The sequence below is a fragment of the Nannobrachium achirus genome (assembly GCF_963921795.1).
Source record: "Nannobrachium achirus genome assembly, chromosome: 13".
Lineage (NCBI taxonomy): Eukaryota > Metazoa > Chordata > Actinopteri > Myctophiformes > Myctophidae > Nannobrachium > Nannobrachium achirus.
In genome coordinates this window covers 14,084,015-14,107,247 of record NC_137833.1, presented here as the reverse complement: position 1 = coordinate 14,107,247, position 23,233 = coordinate 14,084,015, and the positions used below count along the sequence as shown (strand labels likewise).

Here is a 23,233-nt window from a genome sequence, read left to right as displayed (position 1 = left end):
TGAACAGAGTGGGTGGGGTTTTCCCAGAACTCGTGTGATTCCATGTAACCCAGTGCCGCCGCCGGACTGGACCGCACATTCCCAAACATAAACATTGCGTCGCCCGTCATGGTAATATGCAATCGAATCGATCTCGCTATGAAACATCAGTAGCAGACATGTTATGTTGTGTTTGATTACTAGTTCGTAGCGCTCCTATTCTGCCTGTTTCTTTGATTAGCAAGTAGCACTAACAAGCAACAGGCTAGCCTCTAGCCAGCCACATAACAACACTACGTCATCTGCTTTGCTACCGTTGTGTTGGTCAGACGGTGAACCAATCGCAGAAGACTGCCTCTTTGGCAACGCCCATCCCAGAAACTCCTGCAGATGGAAGCGATTTCAGACTGAATAATGGAGTGAAACAAAATGCAATTCAGGCTGAGTGTCAGGCTATCAACAAGTAGCAGATCCGCAAGCTTGAAGCGTGGTGGGAAGCGGCGCGTTTCGAGCTTGTCGATCTGCTACTTTTGCTACTTGTCAATTTGAATCCTGAAAAGTAACAGTTTTGGACCTACTGAGGTTTCCACCTGACAGAGACGACAGAAATCGTTTTGTACGGAACGTGAACGTTGCTAGAACTAATTACTTAAAGTGGAAGAGCAGGTCTCTCTTGACGAGCTCAACATGACTTTAGGCTATAAACACCACCAGTCTGGCCTTCATTTGACCTCGACTTACCTACGGCGTGTCTGACTCACACCTTTTGAGCACTCAGCAGGCGAATAGAGCTCAACAATATTATTTTTATAGTTGTAATTAACACCCAAGAGCACTGTGTACAGAAAGCACTATACCAGGTTTCAGCAACCTTTTTAAAATTAAGTGCCATGTTTTTATTTTCTAGATCAGTGGTTCTCAACCTGTGGGTCGGGACCCCCAGACGGGTCCCCAAATTATTTTGGGGGGGGTCCCCAGATGTTAAGCTAAATGTTAACATTGTTTTCACACTCAACAGTAAACAGACCAACATAAAGTTGAAGTGTATAGAGGGTATCTGCACATATTTAAAGTGACAATTTAAGGACTTTAAAGACATTTTTAGTACCTCTGGTCAAACATTGGTCAAATTGTCAAATATTAGAGGCTGAAATTGTGAAAATAGCAGATCTACATGCTCACAACGCCTCGCAACGAGTTAAAATATGATTATTTTGGGGGTCATGGCCTAAAAAGGTTGAGGACCACTGTTCTAAATAGTCAGTGTGCCATGTCAACATATATTTTAATGACACCCAGTTTCGACATATTTGGATTGTCAGGACATTGTTATAACGACCATTAGACTCAGAATTTTAATGAATGAAGAATTATGGGCAGGATGTAATTTGTTGCAAATTAGGTGACTTAATTTAATTGACCATGTTTAAAATACTTGATTTTAAAATGAAAATCCTCTCTCACACTTCTGCCAGTGTGCCAGTGATCACCCACCCGTGCCTAAGGCTGCCCACCCCTGCACTAGACAAATAACCATGTATCATTATAATTAGTGTGGTTGCTGCAGGCAACTCAGACCGAGAACCTCTTGACAACAAAGTGAACCTGTGTTCTGCAAAGTTTTTTTCTACTGACACAAATCTTCTCTTCTGGGGGTCCCTGGCACATATGGGGGGGGGGGGGAGGGGGGGTCTGTGGCCAAAATACATATCAATATGGGGGTCCTTGTCATGAAAACGTTTACATTTTAGCTCAAGACCCAAAAGAGAGATTAGACGCTTCGCACCACAAGCTTGTAGATTGTCTATTTTCACAACTTCTTAAACATTTGTTTTCTAATCTATGGAATTTCTTTTCTTTTTCTTTCATTTCCCGACCCACTGTTTGGGAGAGACAGGAGACCGAGGGGAGTCGGGTGAGAAGTGCAGTCCTCACAGCCCACCAGGTGCACGTGGTTCATGGCAGCAGCACCAGGCAGGCCACCCTGATGAGAAGAACCAAGACAATCTGCTACCATCCCTGGAGGCTAAACGATGCAGCCCATTTAGGCCTAGAATTATTGAATGCTTTAACTATTGAAAAATAGCAGATATACAAGCTCACAGCGTGGCACCGAGTGCCGCGCTGCGAGCTTGTAGATCTGCTATTTTTGAAAAAGTCATGAAAATTTGTGCAAATCTTTGAATATATGTATTTTTAAAGTGAACGTTTGTAACTCAAATTTTGCTTCTGGGTGGTCCCTGGAACTAAATATTTTGAGATGGAGGTCCGTGGCCAAATAAATATCAGTTTGGGGGTCCTTCACATGAAAAGGTTTGAGAACCACTGACATAGTAGTCTCTCAAGAACAGATTAACTGAGCTCCAGTTAAGTGAAAAGGACCTTTTCTTTGACGATGGCCGGCCAGATTGTTGACATAGAAACATAGGTTTTTCAAAAAACCTTAGAAGGATTCAAAAGACACTTATAGAATCGGGTCAAAATTATTTCTTTTACGATAAAAAAAAAATAGCAGATCTACAAGATCGTAGCGTGGCACTCGGTGCCGCGCTGTGAGCTTGTATATCTGCTATTTTTCAATAGTTAAAGCATAAAATAATGATACACAATAATGTGTACCTGTTCTAAATGGGGTGTTATTCCCAGGCCCAGCAGGGGGCAGCGCAAGCAGCAACGGCAGCACCAGGGGGGGCTTTGGTGAGTCAAACTGAAGACTTTTCCATATCAATAAAAAGCCTTCCTGTTTTTGAACAGGTAAATTATTCATTGCTGCTTTTGTTTGAACTATAATCTCCTCTGGGTGTCGTTTCCTGGGAGGTGTTTGCTAGGACAACAAGAAAGGTTTTTAAGCTGTTGCCTAAAGTCATTTCTAACTACTTTCCTGTAAATCTAAAAACTGTCTCGGTGCAGCGCACCACTCATCTTGTAGTCCATGCGAGCTGAAAAACTAAGAATGAATTAATGTGTTTGCCTATAGAGCAACCAGACAAACAAAACTTTTATTGCTGAAGAGGTGGTGCCATAGTTTTGTATTTGTCTATGGAGTTAACGTTACTCTAACTCATCTACTGCCATTTTGAATATGCCTTCTTTGGGATCTCCCCGCCAGAAGTCTCCATAGACTTCCATGTAATTTATAGTGCACAGATCACGCACGCCCATGCACAGATCATGCACCATGTTTGTGCAGTTTGTTCACAGCTTTCAAACAAAAAAATCCGATTGGAAATCCGTTCAGGCATTCTTGAGATAATAGCCATTATGTTTTACATGTTATGTAAGCAAAGATGGCTGCCTTGTATGAAAGATGGGGTTGTATGGGGGTGGAACATCGCGATTGAAATCATGTTCACTAGATTTAATGGGGTACAAAAATATTTTTTCAAAAAAAAAAGAAAAAAGAAAAAACTTTTTTTTTTTTTTTTTTCAAACTCGCCAAACTCGTCATAAGCAGAGTGGAGTGGACACATAAATATAACTCGTCAAACTAGTCATACGCAGTGGATGAGTTCTAATAGACCCACAGGTGTGGTAATAATATGTAATGATGTGTTCCCTGTGTATTTTTGGTTAGTCTCTGAGTCAAAAGGCCCATTTGAAAAAAATGCATTTTCAAGTGGGTCACCAATTTCATCCAATCAGAAGAGTGTATCCATTTTTTGGCTTAAATCTCATAGTAATCCAATATTGTCTGCTGAATTTGAAGCTGATAAATGGGTACTCTGTCCTGATATGAAATTGGCATCCCGACCTGAAAATGTATTTTCTGTTTAGTAAGAGTTGGAGAGACGGTCGGGGAGACCCCGCTTATTAAAAAGAAAACATTTTAGTCTATATAGCAATCCTTACTATGGGAATATAGAGCTATTTAATACTTGTATTTACTATGCACACCACGCACGCATAAAATAAACATGTAACCAGACTAAACAAGCCCTTTTGCCTAAATTAGCATACTCTACACTGGGGCATTGGGAAGATCAATTTACTATCATTTTCCTAATGTTTCCCCAGGACACCATGGGGTCAAATACGCCAGCCATCAATACTTCTATTCCGTGGTGGAAAAAGTACTCACATGTTTTTACTTGAGTAAAAGTATCAATACTGCAATGTAGAAATACTCTGTTACGAGTAAAAGCCCCAGAATAAAAAATGCACTCGAGTATAAAAGTATTGGTATCAAAATGTACTCAAGAGTACCAGAAGTCGCAATGCCAAGCGATGCAACGCACTGTGAGCTTGTACATCTGCTATTTTCAAATATAGGGCTGAAGTGGTTAAAGTATGTTTTGTAATCGGCAAATATTAAAAATCTACAAAGTATCTAAAATGGTAAAATGGTAAATGGTGCATTTATATAGCGCTTTTATCCAAAGCGCTTTACAGAGATCGTGCATTACATTCACCCATTCACGCACACATTCATACACCGGTGGCGGAGGAAACCATGCAAGGCACCAACCTGCTCACCGGGAGCAATTAGGGGTTCAGAGTCTTGCCCAAGGACCCTTCGACGTTAACTCAGGGGGAGCCCGGATTCGAACTGGGAACCCTTCGTGCTCTAATAACGGTTTCTCTACCCCTGAGCTATGCCGCCCCAGTTCTACAGTATCTACAAAGTTTTCAAATAATTGTAGTGGAGTACAATATTTGCCTCTGAGATGTAGTGGAATAAAACAAAAAGAAAGAAAAATGGAAATACTCCAATAAAGTAAAAAATACCTCAAAATTGTACTTGAGTACAGTACTTGAGTAAATGTACTTAATTTATACCACTGCAAGACACCATGGGGTGTAATAAGCTGATGCCAGCAGGCATCAATAACTCTATATTCATGTTGTGAAACAGGGAACGCAACAACGAACTCCCAGGTAATGATGTGTCCTGGAAAATCTGCTTAGGCCCCGAGGCACATCTGGACGTTATGATACGAAGACGATCACAACACGCCGTGCTGCGATAAAAAACAAACGGCACAAGAACAACAACAAACAAATATTTTACAGCGTTGTCCTCCAAAAGGCCAATTATTCTTTTATAGGGAAGCTCTCGAATCTAATTACCACAGTGTGTCTGAAGAGTGTCGTCTAGTGTCCCAGACACCTTCTGGCCTATATACACACACTGGACTGGACACACATTTTTTGGGTGAGTCTAGGCCCAGTTAATTGCCTTCTGATTCAAGCTGCCCCCGTTCCATGTTGGTCTAGAGCCAAGCTTGTGCTGATAATGAGCCGGAACAGCTTATTATTCCGTTGCCTTGTTGAGTGGTCCCTAATGACGGTAGCTAGCAGCGGTCAACACTAAAAGGTGGAGCGGAACGCCGGCAACCCGGGCTGGCCTGCGTTGTACCTGATAACCTTTCCTCTCCGCCTCCTCCGGACCAGTGTTTATTTCCTCTACTAAAACAGTGGTTCTCAACCTGTGGGTCGGGACCCCCAGGGGGGGTCCCCAAATTATTTTGGGGGGTAAATTTTAAGTGTATAGAGGGTATCTGCACATTTCTAAAGTGACAATTTAAGGACTTTTTAATACCTCTAAAATGACAATTAAATATTGGCCAAATTGTCAAATAGATCTGCTATTTTCACAATAGAACCGCGTTATACAAAATGTAATGCCTCAACTCTTAGTGCTCGTCAGGTTGGGGGGGTCCCCAGTTCAAATATGATTATTTTGGTAGTTGTGGCCTGAAAAGGTTGAGAACCACTGTACTAAAACAAGTAAGACGCCCTAAGGCCGAGAAGCGACCGTCAGGTCGCGTTGAAACAACAGAGCTTCTGGCACCGCAGACAGAGATGGACACACAAACAGACGTAGCATTTCATGTGAGAACCAAGCAGCGACGCGCCACAGACCCATGTGAGTGAGTGTTACACCAAATGTGTTACTTAGGGGCAACGACGCCGGATATAAGAGTAGGGCCAAAGTGTGATGCGACGTGACTGACTGACAGACTGACTGACGGACTGACGGACAGCGGGTGGAGGTTTTGATAGTAACTAAACAGAATTTTATTCAAAAGATTGACTAAAACTACATCAAAATTTGCTATCAAATTCAACACTGCTCCTCAGGACCTCTAGGGCTGTGTCACCATCACAACATAAATTAAGATAGTTGCAATGATTAATGATTTAAGTGTTTTCTTGGTGACAAACATTCTAACATATGAAAAAGAAATACATTTCTGTTTGCCCGTTATTGCCGATGCATAATTAATGACGGTACCCGCCCCCCCAGACCTCTGAATTACTTCATATTGTAGTTTGGACAGAGCCAAGAATAAAGAATCGAACATAATAATTTTATGCCCACATTCTCACACCATTAGTGACGTTCAAAACACCGACCGACTCATTGAAGGCAATGTGGGGTTCAGTGCCTCTTGCCCAAGGACACTTCGACATGTGCACAGGAGGAGCCGGGATTCGAACCGCCGTTGTGACAGGCCTAAAGACCACTGCAGTGAATCAGCAGTAGGGCTGTCACGATATGACATTTTACATGACGATTAATTGTCACTCAAATAATTGGCGATTAACGATTTAATTGTGTTTTTGTCGTTGATAATTACATTTCTGTTTGGCTTTTAGGCTTTGAAGTTGCATATGGCAGATATGACACATAACCTAAACACACAAAATAAATTACTGACGTATTTATATATATTTATCATATTTATAACTTACTACTTAAAAAATAACATTGATAGTGGAAATAGCCGATCTACAAGCTCACAACGCGTCGCGATGCGACACGTTGTGAGCTTGTAGATCTGCTATTTCCACTATTTCTGACATTTTTCAACATTCACGATTATGACGATTATGACAAAATAATTGCGATAATGTCAAATAATCACGATTAGACGATTATGTAATAATTGTGACAGCCCTAATCAGCAGATCTCTCCAGCCAGAGCCAGGAGCTGGATTGCAGGGAACATGGCTGGCACAAGAAACAGGTCTTCCAGCCAGCATCCCTCAACCGCGTTCCACACAGGAAGATATGGACCATGGACCAGCACATTCCCTCAAAGCAAACCCCGCTCGGATGCACACACACAATTCAACACCCCCCCCATCACTGAAACTGGCCCCTGCCCAACCATTCACCTTGCTGGCTCTCATTAGCCTGTCCTGTCCTGTCGTTGTGGACCCTGGCCTAACAATATGGAGGACTCTGCAATTTACAATTTAGGCATTTAGCAGACGCTCTGAATCCAGAGTGATTTACAACTAGAAAGAAGTGTGGTTGCCTATTTATTGTCATGTGAAGCTTGACCAATCCTCACTTACTCTACTTACTCTATAATGTAAAAACCCATTCACAAAAAAGGTTTATCTAGAAAAATAAAGTTTCCACGTGCACGTCCCGTGATGGAAAACATTTTTGAATGTAATTATGTTTCTTATTATTTAGTTACATTGTAAATTTGTTGTTTTTATTTTAGTTTCGATTAATTTATTTTCCTTTTTAACTTTTATATAAAATAACTTTACATAGACTCACCCACAGTACACACATTAAGAAGCCAACTTAAAATAGGCTGGTAGTAGACTGCAAAGAATGCTACGCAATGCTGTACCCCCTCCAACTGTATATTATGTTCCCCATTTTCAACTGTTTTTATTTTATTTGTGACACTTGCTTTGGCAATGTAAACGTATGTTTTCCAATAAAGCTCATTTGAATTTAATTGCTAGGTGAATGTCCTGCTGGCCGTTTACACAGTGTAAATGAGGACGTACTGTAGGTGAGGCCTGCTTGCCTGAGTATCCTTATGCAAATCCTTATGCAAATCAGCCAGATTGAAGCGTTGACCACGCGTGCATGTGGGGCGTGCGTGTGCTCCTGCGGCATCTCACCCCTGGTCATTGTGGACCCTGGTGGCCTAACAATATGAAGGACTCCAGTCTAATTGTGCCAGTCTGGAAGCGTAGGCCCCCGGCCCGGCCCTAACCTCTCACCGTTGTATAAACGCCCCTGCTATTAAAAAACACTTTAAAATCTAATCAGCATGCTCCGCAGTGCCGCTGCCTTCTCCTCTCAGCACCTCTCCGTTTCCCCCGCTCGGTTTCTTCTCTTAAACTGAAGGATTTGTGTACTTTGGTTGCACGCCCAGTGTCCTGCAGCGAAAATAGCAACGTAGGAGAGCAAAAGGTCGAAATGAAACTTTAGAATGTTTGTCTGCTTTTTTTTTTCTTTTTTCAGTATACTTTCTTGGCTTGTCAGTTCCTCATCCATATTCTCTCCTATTTCTCCCTAGTAATGCTTAAAGGGATAGTTCAACACCAAAATGATGTTTTTTTTCTCTCGATTACTCACGAAGACTTGAATTCATGGATATTTTAGTTTTTGTGTCATTCCTACAGTAAGCCAATAATTTGAGGAGACTCTTTGTGTCTCCATAGGGAACCACTACTGGTCATCAAATTAGAATAGAATAGAATGTACTTCTTAAAATAAATGTATCATGCCTGTTGCTAAGGTATGGCAACATGACTGGTGTCTTGCGCGTGCAAGACACCAGTCATGTTGCCATGCCTTAGCTTTTTCTGAACTGACGTCACTGGGTGGGTAAACGATGGGGGGAAAAAGTATATTTTTTGGGGGTGAACTATCCCTTTAACTTGCTTACACTCTGTTGCAAGACGCCGAAAACATCAGATCTACAAGCTCATAATGCGTCATCCTGCGTCACGTCGTTGGGCTCGTAGCCATTTTATGTGCGCGACGCCTCTCAACAGATCCATCAGACCCTTTATTCTCTCCCGTCCCTGTCAGCTCCTCGCTGAGAGAGAGCAACAGATTGTGAACGTCATAATGATGATCCCAAATAAACGACTGCCAATTAAACACCAAACCCTCCTGTCTGATCAACCAGCCCATAGCTCCTCTCACCGAGCAACAACTCATTATTAGTCTGGGTAAGCAAGTACACAGACTGTGATTTAAGTCTGACAAGCCAAAAGCCCAGGCTTCTCAGTTCTCACCCTGGGGCTGACTCAGCTCATACGGCCATAAATAAAATGTTACCCCGGCCTCTCTCGTGTCAAAACAACAACTTGTTTTGTCGGTGAAACGTTGGTGAGATACTTTGTTTGGGCACTGTATTGATAGTTGTGCTTATTGATTGCTTTTTTTGTTCAAGTTGGCTGCTTCACGTTGAGTATTGACAGTTTTTAGACATGTATATACTGTATTCTTTGTTCCCTTTCTTTGATGTACCTTGCTCTTTACTGTACTCTGTTATTTTTTATTCTTTCCATACTGTACTTCTCTGTAACTTTGTAAATATCCTTATACTGCTGTGCTGCCTTGGGATAATAAAGGTCTATCTATCTATCTACTACTCGTGGAAGAAATCTGTGATTTGTGAAACGGCAGACTAGTGCTCTTTCTTACACAATGAACACAGCTGTGCAGTAGAACTGTGAAGTTTAGATACTATGGTTCTAAACTTATGTTCTTGCTGTTCTACATCGCTGTTAGTTTTGACAGTAAATTCTGATTTTTTTTTTGTCTTTTGAATAACACACCATTTAGTTTTAGTCCTATTTTAGTCATCTGAAATTGTTTAGTCTTAGTCGACTACATTTTTTAGTCTTAAGGTCCTTACACGTTGGAGGCGAATTTGCAACGCAGGTGGTGGCTTCTCTGCTGTGATGGGTTGTGTGATGCCAGCCCTAAACAACTCGTGCCACTGCTAACTTTATTCAACTTGAAGAATTTACAAGCATATTCGCATCGCGCTTTGGTGTGGACGATTAATTTCCAAGGGGGACAAACTGATTCAAACGTCACAGCAAAAAAAAAGTTTTTTTTTTTAATGTAATTCAAACCGAGGAGTACCAGACCAATCTGTCCAGGACTTCTTTTCTTTTTTAGCTGTCACAGCTTTGTCTGGTTTCCAGGTTAAAAGGTAGACATACCTTCTGGAGCAGCAGATGAACACAACAGTCTCTGGCCCTGCCACGAGGGGGCGCCCTTCCAAACCTGCAGTGCAGACACACAGAGAGAGAGAGAGAGAGAGAAGGGAGTTGATTCATCTTTAAAACTCAATCTGACATTTTCTCTGTGGACAGTCATAAGACAGGCGGCGTGCGGTGCAGTGTCTCTAGGCGGAGTAGCCCTGGTGTAATAATAGCCCCCGGTATTATTTATGCTTATTAAGCTTCTAAGCAACATTTGAGGGACAGATCGACAGATAAAGGTGTCGAGTCCTCGTGCCATCATGCGACTTGTTCCCGTGAGGCCAGAGCAGAGCCACGCCCAAGGAATGTAGGCTAATGTACACACACACAGATTTAACCGCATCACGGAAAACAAAACAACAGGCTGGGACACTGACACTCCCTTTCTCAACACAACACGCACACGCACACACACACACACACACACACACACACACACACAGTGGGGAAACTCACCCTAAAGCATACTTGTCTAAGCATACTAAAGCAGCATACTTGTTGTGTCGTATGACAAACAGTCAAAGATATCAGACGGTGTAGGTTCAGCAGGCATTCTACCTGGCTGGTGGGGGACAAAATCTAACACGCCATGCTTTAATCAATGTGTCAGACACTGAGGGGAGAGAGAGAGAGAGAGAGAGAGAGAGAGAGATGGGGAAAGCCCTCTTCTCTTCTGCATTCCTTTTGCGGAAGTGAGACACACTGAAGTGAGACAAGTGAGGGTGTGTCCTCCCGTCATCACACATGTTCTGAATCAGAGTGTCACGAGATCAAGGCCTTGTAAAGGCATAGAGAGACCTCCACTCTGTGTGTGTAGAGAGAGAGAGAGAGAGAGAGAGAGAGAGAGAGAGAGAGAGAGAGAACTACTCTCTGTGTAGAGAAAGAGAGGATGGAGGGGGAGGGCTGACGTTATGGGGGAAGGAAATAGGAGACGCACACGCACACACACACACACACACACACACACACAGCTCTATTGCACCATAAAATGTTTGTTTCCACTGCTGGTGCCGTTTCACAACAATTCATGGAGTCGTGTGTGTGTGTGTGTGTGTGTGTGTGTGTGTGTGTGTGTGTGTGTGTGTGTGTGTGTGTGTGTGTGTGTGTGTGTGTGTGTGTGTGTGTGTGTGTGTGTGTGTGTGTGTGTGTGTGTGTGCGCACTTACTGAACAGGCTTCCCCCTCTCATCACAATGAGCTACACTCCACATAGCATTGATTCTACTGCAGCCAACTGTACGGAACCACTCACTGTGTGCTTCTTTCTATCTGTCCCTACAGTACACTATGTCCAATTCACTGTACTTCCTTCTATATGTCCCTATGGTATGTCCAATTCACTGTACTTCCTTCTATATGTCCCTACGGTATGTCCAATTCACTGTACTTCCTTCTATATGTCCCTATGGTATGTCCAATTCACTGTACTTCCTTCTATATGTCCCTACGGTATGTCCAATTCACTGTACTTCTACTGCAGGGGTTTTCAACAGGGGGTCTGGGACCCCTAGGGGGTCCTCAGAGTTACTACAGGGGAGTCCGCCAAATCTTTGTGTGACAGGATACTTATTTTAAAATTAACAACTTGAACCCTCACAGTCGCATCCCAATTCTGAGGAGAACTTTAGCCAAAAATACTGCAGGGGTTTTCAACAGGGGGTCTGGGACCCCTAGGGGGTCCTCAGAGTTACTACAGGGGAGTCCGCCAAATCTTTGTGTGACAGGATACTTATTTTAAAATTAACAACTTGAACCCTCACAGTCGCATCCCAATTCTGAGGAGAACTTTAGCCAAAAATAGCAGATCTACAAGCTCGAGAGCTTGTGGATCTGCAATTTTCGGCAAACAGGTTCGGTTTAGAGGGGAAAAAAGCACAAATTGAAAGGTCAAGTTTAGTAAGTAACGACGATTTGGGTGGTCAAAAGTATATATATTAAAAAAAAGAAAAAAAGATCTAACCGACTGATGACAGTGCTGTCAAGCAAGTTTATGAATCTATCTATGAAATCAATGAAAATCTGTATCACATATTTATACAATATGTAGAGGGGGTCCCTGCTTCAGGTCTCTCTCTCAGCTAAGGGGTCCTTGGCCTGAAAACGATGAAGATCCCTGCTCTACGGTATGTCAAATGCACTGTGCTTCCATCTGTCTCACATGGAGGGGGTCCCTGGCACAAAAAGCTTGGTCTGCAGCGGCCAAACACGTATCAATTTTGGGGGTGCTCAAATAGTTTGAGAACACCCAGATCCAGATCTTCACATCACACCTGATATGAAAAGGCGATGAGTCAGTATTTACAAATACATACAGTATAACCTAGCTAGCTACAGTACTGTAACTTCTTTCTCCAGCTGCTGTGTGTGACGCGTACTGTACTGACTGTGCGGTGCTAAAAGAAATCCCCTGCACGCAGGTGTGTGCTTTAATGCACGTGCGTTTTGTCACTGTCACTTCATGGCTGACGCAACTGGGTTCAGGAGACAGTAGCTCAACACTGTCACCGCCTGTCTCAGATTCTCCTAACAATGGAGACCAGCCTATCGTTGACACCATTCAGGGGCGTCAAAAGGGGGGGAAAGTGGGACTGAGTTTCTGGGGCCCAAGGTGGAGGGGCCTTAATTATTTTATACTTTAGCTATTGAAAAATAGCAGATATACAAGCTCGCAGCGCGGCACTCGATGCCGCGCTGTGAGCTTTTATAAAAGCTATTTTTCAGCTAAAGTATAAAATAATTTTTCTCTACACAATTAGAGAATGTAGAAGAATTGTCATTTTGATCAACCTTTGCACCACATCAATACACCATGGAATTGTGGACAAAATATTGGGTCTGAGAGGCTAAATCTCTTCATATGGTGGTCCGTGGCTAAAATGCCGAATAAATAATGGACCTTGATATGAAAAAGGTTGAAAACCACTGAAGTAGGGCGTTCATTTACATAAAAAACACAAAAAGTCAACACAAGGAGATAGGAGATAAGAGGTTTCCACCCGACGTTACCGAGTTCTGAGACACAGACTAGAGCAGAAGTTAGATGCCCTTAGTTCCCAACTTCCTGGGATGAGTGCCAGGGCCAGCTTTTATCATAGACTAGCAAAAAAAAAAAAAAAAAAACATTTTTTTGGCGAGCAAGCCAGGAGAGCTCTGGTCATACAGACAGCGGAAAGGGAAGAACGGGGTGAAATGAGTTCATCCGACATCTCAAGGACTCTAAAAACAATCTGCAGTATCAATAATTATAGATTGATGTAACAGCAGCCATGTGATGGCTTGGACAATACAGTATAGTGTGTGACTGTGTGTACAATATATATAGTGAACAAATTAAGAGCCTAAATGTGTTTTTTTGCCATGTGAAATTGTTTTATTGTAACCTCGCGTCACCAGGCTTTCTCGGGGGAAAGCCTGGTATTCGTTTACAACGGGCCGTTTGATCCACAAGCAGAAGAAGCGGTGTTGCTTTGTTTTGGTTCCCCCCGTTTGTTCCCTCAATCCCTATTAACTCATTGAATGCCATTTCAAGATGGCCCCCAAGTACCAGACTGCCACTATCCTAGATTTCTAGTGCACGGATCAATTTTTAGTGCACGGATCGTGCACGCCCATGCACCATATATGCATCATATGTGTAGTACTTTTTAACAGCTTTCAAACAAAAAAATCCGCTTGGAAATCCGTTCAGGCATTCATGAGTTACAAGCCTTCAAAGTCAGACAAAACAGCCATTTTTGACATTTTGAAAGATGTGTTTGTTTGTTATGGGGCTACACATGCAATTTCACAATTGCGATCATGCCTAATACATTTGAGGCATTTTTAGAATTTTTTTTATAAAAAAAAAAATTGAAAAAAAAAGAAGAGCCTGGGACTACTGTAATAACTCGGGAAACTCGGGCCTTGGCAGTCAATGAGTAAATGCTCGAGCAGCCTAGTGTATTCTTGCCAGTTGCTATGAGTTGGACTAAAAGATGCATAATACAGTACCAAACACATTTTCCAAAAGCAAAATTACTATCTAAGGGGTTTATTAGGCTAGCCCTAAAAGTATGTTATGCGCAGGGGAATTATTTTGGGCTAAACTGTTTCCGGTTTGATAGTTCCAGCCAAAGTGTAGTCCGTCTAGGACTACAACATGACGTAGTAAGTGGTTTCCGCTCCCGACCGGATCAAACCCCGAAAAGTGAAGGGATCCCAGACTAGTTTTATTGACCTCCTGATTGTTTATGAAGAGAGAAAAGTTGGGGAGTCACGTGACGCGCTCGACCAAGATGGCTGCGTAAGAACGGAGCTGCGTCCACATCTTACCATATTCCGCTTAATTTTAATAGTAAAGGACTAATATTTTTTGAACCGACTAACATAACTCGACAGTAGAGTGATACGATGCCTCACGAGACCAGAAAATGCACATATGCTGCTAAAACAAGTTCTACACAGTCAACCGGCTCACGAGGCACTGACGTCCCTCCTAGCAGTGTGGCTAACAGCGACGAGCTAACACAGGAGGGCCCACAGACACAGAGGGTATACCTACATCCACCATCCCCTCCACACGACGACGGAAGGACGGCCTCCGGCGGCGGTGGGATGCCTGGGGATATCGCCCGGCAATTCGATAAGCTCACGGCACTTATTTTGGCAAAATCTGAGGCCCACGATGCAAAGCTGGAGGCTATTAGTGTGACGACAAAGGCTACTGATAGCAAGCTAGCAGACATTGCTAGCCGCATAACAGAGGTGGAGAGACGGGTGGTTACCTTGGAGGAAACAATTGACGACATACGTGCGACTGAACCAGGGGCTCCTTCGGCCGAAATAGAGGCTCTTCGACTGAAACTGGATGACGTAGAAAATAGAGAAAGGCGTTTAAACCTGAGATTTGTTGGATTTCCACCTCATTGCGAGCAGGGTGACGTCATCAAATTCCTGTGTGACACGTTACCGACGCTGTTGAACATAGAATTCCCTCATGGCCTAGAATTCCAGCGAGCACACAGGACGGGACCATTGCGCAACGGCGCGCCGCGGGACGACGGAGGAGAAGAACAGCCATCAGCTGGGAGGACCATCATCGCCAGGTTTCTACGGTTCCAAGACCGCAACCGGGTCGCCGACACAGCACGCAAGATGGGCAACGTCACCTGGAATGACCAGCGCATAATGGTGTTTGCCGACTACTCCAAACTAGTCTTGCAGAAGCGTTTGAAGTTCAGAGATTGCAAGAAGGCTCTCCATGACCGAGGTGTACGCTTCTCCCTGGAATACCCTGCAGTCATGGTCATTCGAACGCCGCAGGGGAGACGTCGCTTTGAAGATTCTACAAGGGCCATGGAGTTTGTTCGATCCATGGGGTGAACGATGCTGTGAACCGAGCTGACGCTGCAGTAGCTCTTTGAGCTCAAGTACACTTTCTACTTTTACTCTCTACTCTCTCCTCCTATTCTAGTTTTGTTTTTATTATGATTGCCACTACTACACGCATATTGATGCCTTGATTGAGTTAATCTTTTCTCTTTTTTTTCTCTCTTCATTTCTTGTTTTTTCATATTTTATATATTTATATATATATATATTTTGTACATTATTTTTTCCTTTGATGTCTTTATATTAGTGGTATATTTTATTTATTTACACTTTTGCTTATTGTTTTATATTCATTCATTTTCTTTTATTATCGTATGAAAAGGTGACACAGTTACTGTTGAGTTTTCTTTTTTTTTGTGGGGGGGGGGGAGGGGGGCGGGATACAGGCTAAGGGAATGCAAGAACTTGATTATGTACAGGCTTATTCCTCTCCTTTTGGGGAATGTACTAAACAGACCAGTATTGTGATAAACAAAAGACATGATTGAGCCTGTACTTTTACTTTTATGCTCATTGCTCAAAGTTGTTAGGATTAGTTTGCGATACAGTATGGGGCTCCCTGTAGCCGTCTATTCATAGCCTACGCAGTTTGTTTGTTCAATGGTGTGAGGATGGGGGGGGGGGAGGGCGAAAATGGGCGTGTAAATACTGAGTGTTGCTAGGATACAACCTGTGTGCCGGGCAGGCTCTCTCGGCCATCCTTGGATGGACGAGGGAGACGTCTGGTGGCGAAACTGTGTAATGTCATACAGCACAATGATAAATGACTAGGGCCTGGTGTAATGATGGAACGTGACTGTGTGTTGGGGTGGGTGTGTGTGTGTGTGGAGGTGTGCTGGAGGGAGTCTGTATTCATTTAATATCCATGTCTATCTCTGTGCTCTCGTGTGTGTGTGTGTGTGTGTGTGTGTGTGTGTGTGTGTGTGTGTGTGTGTGTGTGTGTGTGTGTGTGTGTGTGTGTGTGTGTGTGTGTGTGTGTGTGTGTGTGTGTGTGGGATGAGTGTTTTGTTTGTCTCCCTCTCTGTTTGATTGCGTATGGTGGGGCGGTGCATGGGGGCCTCATATTTATATTTATACAGACATTTATGTTTTGGTAATATCAAGAGCAGTTATAGTCCCTGGGCCGAGGTCCCCATATATATGTTTATAAACATTTTTTTATTTTTATTTTTTTATGCTAATTAGGGCTACTGCAGCAAATTCGCTGAGGGTTTGATTATTTTGCTGTGAATATTAACAGTGGTGGATGGATATTATTGATATTGGAACGTATATATATATAGTACTTACTTTATTTCAATTCGGATTATTATCTGTAAACTGGGGCTAAACTGGGGGCAGGCATGTTGATGTGTGCCCCTGTGTAGGCTCATGCTTGTGCGTGCACCCTTATCATTTTAATTTTAAAGTTCCTGGGCTATTTGAAGGACCCAAGGCTAATTTGATCCACCCACCACAGTGTAGCTTGTCCATCTGACAATGTCGGTGAAAGTACTTTTTATGTACATTTTGTTTCTTTACTATACTATATTCATTCATAAAGGAGTGGTTGTATTTGATCCCACTCCGATTCTAAGGTAGTTAGTTAGCGGGGTTGGGGCGGGTGTGGGGGGGGTACGTTTCAGGCAGCCGTTAGAGAGTCATGGACCAAGCTAAGGGCAGGGAAGGGGTCTGGTTTTTCAGACACTCTAGGGGTTGGGTTTTTACTTTCTTTGGTGTTTTGTCTATGCGTTTTTTGTGTTTTTTGTTTATTGATTGTTACTACTTAAGCAAGCACAGGGGTGGGGGGCTGCAGTTGAACCTCAGTACTCGCTGGTTGACATTATGTTGGTCGGCACTTCAAGTGGGCTGAAGCTCATGAGCTGGAACGTTAAGGGTCTCAATGATGTCGTTAAAAGGAAGAAGGTTTTAACCTTTATTAAATCCAAAAAATGTGACATTGTTTTCATGCAGGAGACCCACCTGTTACCTATAGAAACTAAGAAGCTTTGTAGGGACTGGGTGGGGTTTGTCGGGGCAGCATGGGGAAATAGCCGGAGTAGAGGGGTGGTGACCTTGATCAGTAAACACTTACAGTTTAAATGTGTGAAGGAAAACAGGGATGAGGATGGGAGAATTATTTTAATGCAATGTCAGATTCAGGGTTCTGAAGTAATCCTGGCCAATGTGTATGCTCCAAATGTGGATGATCCCTCATTCTTCGGTGTCCTTGAGAGGATGCTGAGTGAAATGGGTGATTATCCAATTATTCTTGGTTCAGATTTGAATGAAGTATTGGATAATGTTCTTGACCGCAGCTCATCATTGGTCCGCGTGTCCAGGGCTCAGACTGCTTTGAATGATGTGAGGAGGGAATTAGGACTGACTGACATATGGCGTATAATGAATCCAACCACAAGGGACTACACTTTCTATAGCACTCCCCATGGTTCATTCAGTAGGATTGACTACTTTCTGATTTCACAGTCTTTAGTATCTTCAATTGTCTCAGCAGATATCGGTAGCATAATTATCTCGGACCATAGCCCAATTTATCTAAATATGTCATCATTTCAAAAACCGGAGAGATCAACTAGATGGAGATTTAATTCTAACCTGTTAATGGATGAAACTTTCAAAGAGTCACTCAGATCACAAATCAACCTGTACATTGAAACTAACCTACCCTCAGCCCCTTCAGCTGGAATCGCGTGGGAAGCACTAAAAGCTTTTCTGAGAGGACATATAATCCAACACGCATCATTTAAGAAAAAAGAAAACGCTGCGAGACTTCGTGAGTTGGAACATAAAATAGGAATAGCTGAAACACAGTTCAAGAATGATATGTCCTCGGAAAACTTAATGAACCTGACTAAACTTAAATATGATTTTAATGTAATCATAACCCAGAAAGTGGAATTCTCTCTCTTTCGTGCTAGACAAAAATATTTTGAAGAAGGGGATAAAGCGGGGAGAATGTTGGCTAGGTACATAAAACAAAGGGAGGCGATGAGTGCGATTCCTGCTATTAGAAATGGTGACGGACAACTTGTATCTGACCCCAGGAAAATAAACTTAGAGTTCAGAGACTTCTATAAAAACCTCTACACATCAGAGACGGACATTGACGGGGGAGAAACGCTCTCTTTCTTATCCAACCTTGATTTACCAACTCTCTCAGAGGGACAGGTTACCCGCCTCGACGCACCTATCACGGTGGGGGAAATTATAGACGTTATAAAACTTTTACCAACAAGTAAAGCCCCTGGAATGGACGGCTTCACATCTGAGTTTTTTAAGGCCTATGCGGAAGAGTTGGCACCGCTACTTCTGAGTACTTATAATGAGGCACTAGAAGTGGGTTATCTACCTCCCTCCCTAACGGAAGCGGTCATTACATTAATCCCTAAGGAAGGCCGGGATCCTCTAGACTGCAAAAACTATAGACCAATCAGTCTGACTTCATGTGATAGTAAAATATTTTCAAAAATATTAGCCAACCGTCTGGACAGAGTCATTACATCACTGATACACCCGGATCAGGTGGGGTTTATACGTTCCCGGTCATCGACGGATAATATTAGACGATTTATTGACATTATGTGGGCTGTTCAAGATGACTCCGCCCCCTTGGCGGCCATTTCTTTAGACGCGGAAAAAGCTTTTGATAGGGTAGAGTGGCAGTACCTGTTCTCTACCCTGGAATGCTTTGGCTTCAGTGAAACATTTATTAAGTGGGTAAAACTTATTTACACCCATCCCACAGCATCGGTCTTAACTAATGGCATTATATCCTCACCATTCCAGCTGGGTAGAGGTACTAGACAGGGGGATCCAGCATCACCCTTACTCTTCGCTATCGCCCTAGAGCCTCTAGCAGCCGCGATCCGCAAGGAACAGGGATTCCCTGGCATTACAAAAGCTAACTCGACTCATAAGCTGATGTTATATGCCGACGATATACTTCTATTTGTTTCGGAACCAGAGCGATCTCTCCCATCTCTACTTGATATTATAGGAAAGTTCTCATCCATGTCAGGCTACAAAGTTAACTGGTCGAAGTCAGAAGCCCTTCCTCTCACCCCTTATTGTCCTAAGACTTTATTTCAATCAGGCTCTTTCAAGTGGCCCCAGAAGGGTCTAAAGTACTTGGGAATAACTTTTCCACCCAAATTAGAGGACCTGGTCAAGATTAACATTGAACCTCTTCTGGACAAAATACGGACTGATGTTGAGCGGTGGTCTTCTTTGTTTCTGTCTATGTGGGGAAAGGCTAATGTAATAAAGATGAACTGTGCTCCAAGATTGAACTACCTATTGCAGGTACTACCTGTTAAAATCCCATTACATTATTTTAAACAATTTGACCAAATTTGCAATAAGTTCTTATGGAATGGTAAACGTCCTAGAATGAGATTGCAGAAATTGCAGAGACCGGTGGACAGGGGAGGGCTTGGTGTCCCCAACCTTCTCCTGTACCACTATGCATTCACCATGAGACATATGGTACAATGGTCCCTCCCACCAGAAAGGGCTCCACCGTGGTTCAGTCTTGAGGAAGCACTTTGTTCACCTCTTAAACCCATTAATTCTCTGTCAACCAAACTGGATACAGTGAGTAGATCACATCCTGTTGTTTCACATATTGATTGGGTATGGAAGAAAGTAGCTAGAATGTTTAAGTTTGATCCCTATCTCCATTGGTCAGCCGGAATTTGGCTTAATCCCAAATTACGCATAGACAAGGAGCCCATTTATTGGGAATCTTGGCATCAAAAGGGTATTTTAACCCTGGGGGATTTATACCAGGACTCCATCTTAAAATCATTCGAGGACCTGAGAAGAGAATTTGATCTACCGCGTAATCATTTGTGGCGGTACTTCCAGTTGAGAGACCTTCTGAGGAAAACATTTGGATCGATATCTTCACCCCCCACCAAAATTGTCACTGTAGAAACGATACTAAAAATATTTGGGTTGGGTCACGAGGCCTCTATATATTATGTCATGTTACTGGAAGTCTCTGACTCAAATATGTTAGCGGCTAAGATACCATGGGAAAGGGATCTGGAAATGACCATTACTGATAGAGACTGGGTCAAAATTCTTGAGAACTGTAGAAAAATGTCAAGGGAATTGCGTACAAGACTGATCCAATTCAAAATCATTAATAGGATATACTGGACTCCATCTAGACTGCACAGGGTGGGTCTCACGGAGAATTCCGAGTGCTGGAGGTGTCAGGATAAGGATGGAACTCTAGTACATATGCTCTGGTCCTGCCCGCAGGCTCAGGCCTACTGGCAGGCTATACGTGAGAAAATTAGGGAAATAACAGGAGTTACGATCTCATTCACCTCTAGTTTGTTTATACTGGGAGACCCCAAGATTATGAAAAACATTGCCCCCCCTTTAGCAGAATGGATACAAACTGTCTTAATGGCAGGAAGGAGGCTGCTGATCAAGGACTGGAAAGCTTCATCTCTTCCAGCATTGTCTCATTGGGTCAATGCAGTAGGCCAACTATCCTCATACGAGAGACTGTCGTATAGACTACATGACAGGATGGACTTTTACGAACTGAAATGGGGTCACTACCATCTTCATATTTCGGGACTCTGAAGCGTTCTACGCTTGTGGGCGAGACATACCTACTGGTATACAATTTCATTAACGTGTTGGTTTAGCTGTGGTACTCCAACTACCTCTGTGTGCTTGAAACGTGTATTATTGTTTTAATTTCTTGTTGTTGTCTGTTGTTATTTTTATTATCATTTTCATGTACTGTGTTTGTATTTGTATGTTTTGTGTAAAAAACCTGAAAAAGTGAATAAAAATACTAATCATAAAAAAAAAAAAGAAGAGAGAAAAGTTGTGGTCTTCTACGTTTTTGAAGCCTTGAAGAAAACATAAAAGAGCTTTTTCAACCAAGGAGGTATGTTGTGCCAAATAAACAGATTTCCTTGATCAATAATTTGTGAACCAGAAACAAAAACATTTTTGCCCAGATAATCTGGGGCAAAAACAAAAGGTTTCTACAGGTGCACGACCCTGAAGTAAGTTTTGTTCCATTTGTGTTAATAAAGTGGTATTTTTCTGGCTGTTAGAAGAAGAAAAGTATCTTATCTCCGTCCTTGAGGAAATGCAGGTGGCTAAAACACCATCTCATCTATTTCACTGCCTCGTCTGAGGAACCCACTGCTGATGCCAAGGAATGTTGGCGCCGGCCCATGCCAACGTCACGACAACAGGGTAACACACAGCGTACCGTGTAGGTAAACACTTTTTAAGAGTTTGTTTAGCCTAGTTAGAGTGAGTGCAGAGGTACAGGCTCTGTCTCCCAAAAGTTTCAGCAGAGCCTGTGTGTGCCTGTCAGTCAGAGTTGATTAAATGTCAGTCAGAACAGTCAGAGGAATCCCATTGCTTCAAGCATTCACACACAGACAAATCCTCTGAGTTTATTTCACTCGGAGACTATACAAATGGAACCAAATGGACCCTACACTCTTCTGCGTTAAAATACCACAGAGGATTAAACACGTTTCAGTCTCAACAGCCTCAACACTGTCAGATTGCATTTAAACACGGTCGATGAAATGGATGGATAAAATTAGGGCTGTCACAATTATTACATAATAATCGTTTAATCGCAATTATTTGAGGTAATCGCAATTATTTTGCATAATCGTTTCCATGTTGAGAAATGTTAATAGTTTCAAACACTTTCAAAAAGTAGTGGAAATAGCAGATCTACAAGCTCACAACGCGTCGCGATGCGACGTGTTGTGAGCTTGTAGATCGGCTATTTCCACTATCGATGTTCTTTTTCAAGTATAAAGTTGTCAAATATGTCAGTAATTTCTTTGTATATTTAAGTTATGTCATAATTGCCATGTGCAACTTCAAAGCCTAAAAGCCAAACAGAAATGTAATTGTCAACGACAAAAACACAATTAAATCGTTAATCGCAATTATTTGAGTGACAATTGATCGCCATGTAAAATGTCATAATCGTGACAGCCCTAGATAAAATGTTTGCGACAACACACATGGTGACCCTTGATAGCAGTTAAAATACTGATAGTATTCTTAGCGTTGACATTAATTAACGAAGTATTTCTTTCCTCTGTACAGTGTACAGTATCCCTCTCCCATCTACAGCCCTCTCTGCATCTCTATACAGCCCCACTCCCCTCACTATAGGAGGTTGCTACTTATAGGGAAAAGTAGCACAGAGAGCCAGGCACCTGCTGCAATGCAACACTCCCTCCCATCCCATCCACACCCCACTGAGACAGAGCGGGTACACTCTGATGCAGCCACTGTTGAATGCTCACTCTTAACTCTCCTACTGCCAGATTATTTATTTATTTATTGGGTCTGGTGCCATCAAAAAGCGGCTTACCTTTGCGACGTTATAGTAGATAGACAGACATTTTTATTTTATTTTTTATTTTTTATTGTGCAATAGTGCACTTTGGTCTGCCAGGCAGCAGAGGGCGGCGTCATGCGAGAATGAATGTGAATTTGCCTGTTATGTGTTGAAGAAGAAGAAGACCAGTCACTGGCCACAGAGCCTTACAGCCAGAGGAAATCAACAAGGAAGTGAATTGTTCTCCGTTGATCTAACGCATAATGGACTTTTTACACCATCACCGCGGAAAATGTGTTTACAGTACACGGGCGCGCGACCCCTCATCAGCTTACAGTCATCAGACGAACGAACCAAACGAGCGCCGTATTGGCATCGAGGTTCTGTAAAAAATGGGGCGAACGTTAACGTTCAAAGCGTGGGGAGAGTTAACGCCTAGAGCTCACTAATGCGCTTCAGGAGCAAAGAGGGATTGTTTTCCTTATTCAAATTTAGCCCATTTCCTGTTCATAAGAAGATTTTTCTCCCATTTTAGTTGTTCTCTAGACCAG

At 42.7% G+C, this 23,233-nt stretch overlaps 1 protein-coding gene across 3 annotated transcripts in view; it reads right to left on the bottom strand.

Moving 5' to 3' along the window:
- Positions 1 to 23,233, bottom strand: part of mcu (mitochondrial calcium uniporter) — a 136,768-nt gene that overhangs the window by 11,754 nt on the left and 101,781 nt on the right. The window contains exons 1-2 of one of the 3 annotated variants that reach the window (XM_080741190.1): positions 10,420 to 10,449; positions 9,922 to 9,985 (exon numbers count right to left, since the gene is read on the bottom strand). In XM_080741190.1, coding sequence (XP_080597316.1) covers positions 9,922 to 9,985; positions 10,420 to 10,443 — 88 coding nt within the window. In that variant the 5' untranslated portion in view covers positions 10,444 to 10,449. Of the gene's footprint in view, positions 1 to 7,737; positions 8,028 to 9,921; positions 9,986 to 10,419; positions 10,450 to 23,233 lie in introns of those variants that run through there. The other 2 variants (XM_080741188.1, XM_080741189.1) reach the window with 2 other exon arrangements.